Source organism: Austrofundulus limnaeus, unplaced genomic scaffold (genome assembly GCF_001266775.1).
Source record: "Austrofundulus limnaeus strain Quisiro unplaced genomic scaffold, Austrofundulus_limnaeus-1.0 Scaffold18, whole genome shotgun sequence".
Classification (NCBI taxonomy): Eukaryota; Metazoa; Chordata; class Actinopteri; order Cyprinodontiformes; family Rivulidae; genus Austrofundulus; species Austrofundulus limnaeus.
The window spans coordinates 2,050,801-2,057,555 of NW_013952420.1; the positions used below are offsets into that span (position 1 = coordinate 2,050,801).

The window sequence follows — 6,755 nt, forward strand, 5'->3', positions numbered from 1 at the left end:
ATGTCTGACTGGGCCTCGTGCCACTTTATGTTCAACAAATTGGGCCCTGAGGTCAAAAAGGTTAAGAACCCCTGTGCTAAGGCCATCACTCTTCATGTGAAAGTGGCAGCAGTAAACAATTTGTGGATTCCTGATAAAAAAAAGTGTTTCACTTCTCACACATTGCATTGCACCTGCAGAGTTCACAATCCTTTTTTTAACGTTCAGGGCTTTGCTTTGACTCTGCGATCAAAATCACGTGTTAGTAATGTGAAGAGGTATGACAGAGAGAGTTTTATCTCTAAAGCCATTTGTTGTCATCAAGTTCTCAGCGACCTGCAACCATCGAGTGCTGTGGCACCTAACAGCTGCATTCTCCCTCCAGCATCTCTGTGATAAACCAGTAGTAATGGTTTGTTTTATCCACAGTTAGAGGCGATACAGTCATAAAAGTGATTTTTATGACTGGGGGAAACCGTAGCTATCCATTTTTATCTATCATCTTTGACTGTGTTTTTTGTCCCTTCAGCCCTCTGTGGTGGGAATATAACATCCATGAATGGGACGATTTACTCTCCTGGACATCCTGCTGAGTATCCACACTTCCAGGATTGTGTGTGGACTGTCAGAGTACCTCCAGGTTATGGCATCTACATAAATTTCTCTGTTATTAATACGGAACCAATCTACGACTACATAACTGTTTGGTAAGTTCACCGTTCTCCCTCCGTACAAATTGATTAATTAATCATCCCAATATGGCACAAATTAAACACAGTTTTTTAATTATGAAAAAGCTTAGCTGCCAGTGGCTGGTCTTTCTCAAGTGCAAGCAATTTTAAGCTCTTTCAAACCAAAATAAATGATCTACATCATTTGTTCCAACCCTTTCATTCCCCACTTGTACAAGAAAAAAAAAACCATAGTTGTTGCTGTAACCTTGACAGTTAAGGATTTTCTAGTCCTGTAGGCTTGAAATGCCGAGGTCCATCACTCATCATTTCTTTGACAAATTTGTGTCAACGCTGTCAAAACAGGATTTCATTTCCTCCCAAAGCATGTTCAGATTCTGAAAATACTGCAGCGCCATAAAACCCATGTTCAGTGCCACCAGGTTGTTTGATCTTCAGTGAAAATTGTTGTAGCTTCCCTTCTGACGTTTGCTTAAATCTGTGCTGCAGTTTGCACACGAGGTGTAAAGACGGTGTACGCACTGAAAGATGTTTGATTAGTTGGTAGGTCTCATTTGAAAAAGTGTATGTGCTTGTGAGTATGCCATGTCTAATTGAAAATGCCTCAGTAAGCTGTTTGCACCGCTGTATTTTCTTATGTGCTTTTTAAATCCACAACTTGTATGCTTTATGGAATTTACTGGTCTGCACAAACTTCATCTAATTTCTCAGTGTAACAGATGCATTTCCTGTGCTCTCCCAACACAGAATTGTGTAAAAAGCTAAATGTGTCAAACCTTCACAATGCAGACAATCTATGTGCAGTTAAAACCCAACACACCATCTGTGATATTTGGTAAGACCCCAGGTTGGAAATCATTGTTAAACATGATTCATAGTAGTGTAACACAAAGAAATGTAAATCCACAAAAATGTTAAAGTTTGCATCAGGCTTGTAAAATATAGAGCCCACTGGAAATAATAAATCTCACAAATTTAACAGGGATGAACTGGATAGTAAATTTCACTTTCCAGTCTGCACTAAGCATATATATATTTTTTATCCTCATTGCAAGGCAGACTCAAAAGCTGCACAGAAGGGATTTAACAGCTGACAAAGTGCTAAGGTCAAAGGCCTTTTGGACAAGTTGCACTCACAGCTTGTGATGTCAAACCCGTATTAGTTGAGCCAACATACTATTCAAAGATTTTGACCTGTGTTGACATTTGAGGATTTGCTTTTCTCAGCTTCACCCAAAAGCAAAATAAAACGTATCACTTCATGATAAAAACAAACAAAAAACAACAAAAAAGAACCTTTCTCTCTCCATAACGTCACTCATTCAGCTTGCTTTCACATATTGCTGATCTCAGTCCATCCCTCACACCCAACAGTACTGCTATTCTGGTTCACTCATCGGTCATATCTAGTTCGCAACAACTTTTTTTTTTTTGTTTACCTGCTAAATTGACACAAACTCCAACTAGTACAAAACTCCACTCCACACATCATTTGCAGAGCCCCTTCCACCAGATAACACCCGTCCAACAGCATCTTCACTGACTCCTCATCAAATTTCACACTTCCTATAAAAACTTGCTCCTCACCTTGAAAACCCACAAAAACCTTGTCCCTGGTTTCACAGACCTTCTGCACATTAGCACACCCACTCACACTCCCAACTCTCCAAACATCTCTATTTCTATATCCTGATGCATCTCAGTAATCCAGGTAAAAAATCAAAAAGAAAAAAATTGTATAGGTCTTCTGGACGGGTTCTTCTCTAATGAAACGTTTCGTCTCTTCTCCAAGAGACTTCTTCAGTCTGAGAGTTTCAGGCAAAATTCAGGCTTTTAAGCACTGCTTCCATGTGACTGATACTCACATCACATGGCAATAATTGACACCTAATTAACACCTATTGTTAACAGGGGGTGGAGTGATACTGGCAATAGTCGCACTGTAGGAGGGGGACAACTGAAAACGGAGGCCTCCACCTCTGTTTAATGATGGACGGTCGTTCTTCACAAAAATGGCTTCTTTTACTCCTCTCTCAAACCAACGTTCCTCTCTATCAAGAATGAGAACATCCTCATCTCTGAAAGAGTGACCGCTGGCCTGTAAATGAGTGAAAACTGCAGAGTTCTGGCCATTAGATGTAGCTCGTCTGTGTTGGGACATTCTTTTGAACAGTGGCTGCTTTGTTTGAAATGAAATGAAATGAAATGAAAACCTTCAGGTGAAATTGAAGACCCCAAACCCAGACCCAAACCAGTGGTTTTTCCGTATGTTGCGGGTGTTTCGGAGAAACTGAGACGTTTATTTTCTAAACATGATGTCCCAGTGGCTTTCAAACCCCAAAACACATTACGGCAAAGGCTGGTTCACCCCAAAGATCCAGTTCCCCGGCACAAACAGAGCAATGTTGTATATGCTGTTAAGTGCCAGGAGGACTGCGACCAGTTGTACATCGGGGAAACAAAGCAGCCACTGTTCAAAAGAATGTCCCAACACAGACGAGCTACATCTAATGGCCAGAACTCTGCAGTTTTCACTCATTTACAGGCCAGCGGRCACTCTTTCAGAGATGAGGATGTTCTCATTCTTGATAGYGAGGAACGTTGGTTTGAGAGAGGAGTAAAAGAAGCCATTTTTGTGAAGAAAGACCGTCCATCATTAAACAGATGTGGAGGCCTCCGTTTTCAGTTGTCCCCCTCCTACAGTGCGGCTATGGCCAGTATCACTCCACCCCCTGTTAACAATAGGTGTTAATTAGGTGTCAACGATTGCCATGTGATGTGAGTATCAGTCACATGGAAGCAGTGCTTAAAAGCCTGAATTTTGCCTGAAACTCTCAGACTGAAGAAGTCTCTTGGAGGAGAGACGAAACGTTTTATTAGAGAAGAACCTGTCCAGAAGACCTATACAATTTTTTTCTTTTTGATCTCTTTTTCTAAATCACAAATTAAAACTCTTCTTTTAAAACAGGCACATTCAGTTTAACGTCCTTTTCACATCACCTCCATTTAAGTTACAGTATGTTTGATGTTTTATTATTTATATTGTTTTAAATTGATTTGTGTTCTACTGCAATTTATATTGTTTGTGCAATGTCCGTGAGTGCCATGAAGTTATTTTTATCTTGCAAAAATGATTTGATTGTCAGAAAAGTATATCAGCATATAAAACTTCAAGTCAGATTCACTCAGGATGTTTGTTAGTCTGTAGAAGCTCGGGTTGATAACAGGCTCGTACATACAGCAGTAAACAATGCTACCTGCTGGCTGTCGCTCCAGCAGCTGCCTTCCACTCTGCCTCTCGTTCTCCTCCTGCCTCACTGCTGAGTGAAAAGCCTGAGGCAGTCATGGAGCTGTCCTCGTGGGTGATTTAAAAAAAAAGGAAATGCCTTCAAGCATCTGGGGTTTCCATCCGTACTGTAGCAGGAGGGAGCTAGTCCTACTTTAAATGAAAGGGTGCATAAATAATTTGTCCCCTGATGGCAACATTTCATTTCCTTGCCCGACTGCCACCTCCCATTTTGCTGATCACTCTGAAATGAAACTGACATAAGCTTTTTTTTAGTACCTAAGATATTAAAGGTACACATACATACAAGAAAAGCATTTAGTGTACATCATTTTTGCTGAACAGGCTTGGATCTCTCTGAAAATGGCAGTAATGAAATGCCTTTCCCTACACAGCATTAGTCAAGCACTTTCGTTTAAATTTATCTTTCTGCTCCCAGAGAAAAGAAGTATTTTGGTTAACCCCGACTTACAGTTTAGCAAGTTTTCAAACATGTCCCTTCAACTGGTTAGCAGAGGTGGTTCTGTGTTTTTGAGGCTGCAACTAATGCATGTCTCACAAATGGCTTTACTGTTAATGGCTAATCCTCCTACCCCACAGCCATCTACCTATACAGCATTTAATCCTAAAGCAGGGTGAATGTTTTATGTTAATGTGGGTTTCTGTTGCAATACAAAACAAAGAAATTTCCCAAAAGATTCAATTTATCAAAACTGTTTATATGAACTGCATGAAAGCCAAGTGCAAATGGTCTTTTTTGTCTTATCCAGTGCATTACACTGCACATCTTAATCGTTTTCCAGGAGATTTACTGTCATATTACCCTCTAAAAGCGGTCTTCTTAACATTACTTCTTTACAGCTGTGTAATGCTGAAGTTCATCCTAGGCCAATAGAATATTTAGTTATGGATTTACCCCAGGTCTCCTCCAAGTCAGACGTGCCTGATGTAGCTCTACAGGGAGTCACCCCGGAGGCTTCCTAATTAGATGTGTGTGTTGCCTCGACTAGCTCTTTATCAGTGGGAGTGCTGCTGCAGCAGGTCTACTCAAAGTTCATTCCAAATGTCTGGCTTCTATGATCCCAGCCGGTGGCTCATTTCAACTTTTTGTTTCCATAAATCACAAAATTCACCTTCAGGCTCTCCTCCATTTTCAGCTTGGCATTTCAGTACTTTCCATTAGTCAGTTTGACATATCACTGTAATCTCATTTGGGAGCAAGGTCTATAGATACTTGAACTCTTTCACTCGGGGGGCTTCAGTCCCATGTGCCAGAGGTAGACTGGACTGACAACATTCAGCGTTGCTCACCAGCTCATGGTGCATCTCATTTGTCGCTGTCAGAACTTCTGTTACCATTTCAGTGACTGTTACTGACCTGGCCTTTGTTTTGTAATTTCTAAGTACATAAAGGGCTTGCTTGACTTCCTCTCAATCAGTTGAAAGATGTTGACAGTGTCACATACTTGACAAATTAAAATTTTTTGTTGTATACAGAGGGCTTGAACATTTGATTCTTGAGAGTAGACATGTTGTTTAATTGGTCTGTAATGCTGTGAAAAAAGTGAAAGCGAGTTTTGTTTCCCCATACACGACCAGTCAAAAGTTTGAATTCACCCTCTCGTTCAGTGTCCCTACTCTGCTCCCAGATAGCAAAATATGAGTGAATCAATGCTGAAATGTGGTTAAGTATGTTGAAATTATACAAAAGGTAGTCAGTGATGTACACGTTGAAACATTTAGTTTTCCGTCTTAACTGATGCTATAACAATGTTAATTCAAACTCTCGTTCTCCTCCCCCTTCACCTCCTAGAGCAGGGAGAAAAATGGGGGTTGGGACAAACAGCATACATTGATTCAACATTGATTACACATTGGCATTTCAATCATTAGAATTGCTCAATGAAACAACAGTGATTCAATAACATTTGTTTAACATTGATTAATGGCTAGAATTGGATGACTGTTTGATGGTTGATCCACCATCAATCATCGACCTTAACCAAAAATCAACTTTTTTGACTATAATTCTACATTGAATTAACATCTTTTGCTACACGGGTTCCTCTTTTCCCTATTTTGCAAACCAATATGGAAGTCATCCAGATTATATGGAACACATACTGAAAGGAACCATTTAACTAACCCAAAATCACCAAACATATCAAAATATACCCCCAGATTCTAGACCACTTAAAGCAGGCAACCCTTGCTCTGACCACAGCCTTTCACACTTTTGGCATTCTTTGAAACTCCTTCAAGAAAACCATTCCAGGTGATTACAGAACCTCATGAATCTGATTAAGAGAATGGCAAGAGTGTGCACGGTTCACTGCATGGCTGCTTATGTGTTCCTTCATAGTCTGGATGACCCAAATACCATCACCACAATGTTGGGGGAAAAAAACATGTAAAAACATTGAATGAGAAAATTTGTCCAGACTTTTCACTGTAAGTGTGTAGTCACAAATTAAAAATAACCAAAAATCTATGGTCATCTCAGTTATAGGGATAATGCAAGTCTTTTTTTAAATGGGTTCTGTGGAATTTTTTTTAAACAATATTAAACCTACTAACTTGTTGAATGCCTTGAGTTTGAAGAGTTCATTTTTAATAAGCTTGATGAGCTAGCAACTTATCCAAGTGCCATCAGTATTAATATGGACTGCTGAAATTTTAAAACAACCTCAATCTCCAAAATTTAAAAGGAAACCATGCTAAAGTGTTTGATTGTTGTTTTTTTTTTTTTTTTTTTTTTTTTTTTTTTTTTTTTTTTTTTTTTTTTTTTTTTTTTTTTT

The 6,755-nt window shown here is 39.4% G+C and overlaps 1 protein-coding gene across 1 annotated transcript in view; it reads left to right on the forward strand.

Moving 5' to 3' along the window:
* LOC106514228 (CUB and sushi domain-containing protein 3) overlaps window positions 1-6,755 on the forward strand; it is a gene marked incomplete in the record, with an annotated part of 356,940 nt that overhangs the window by 234,466 nt on the left and 115,719 nt on the right. The window contains 1 exon segment of the mRNA XM_014003387.1: window positions 509-686. Coding sequence (XP_013858841.1) covers window positions 509-686 — 178 coding nt within the window.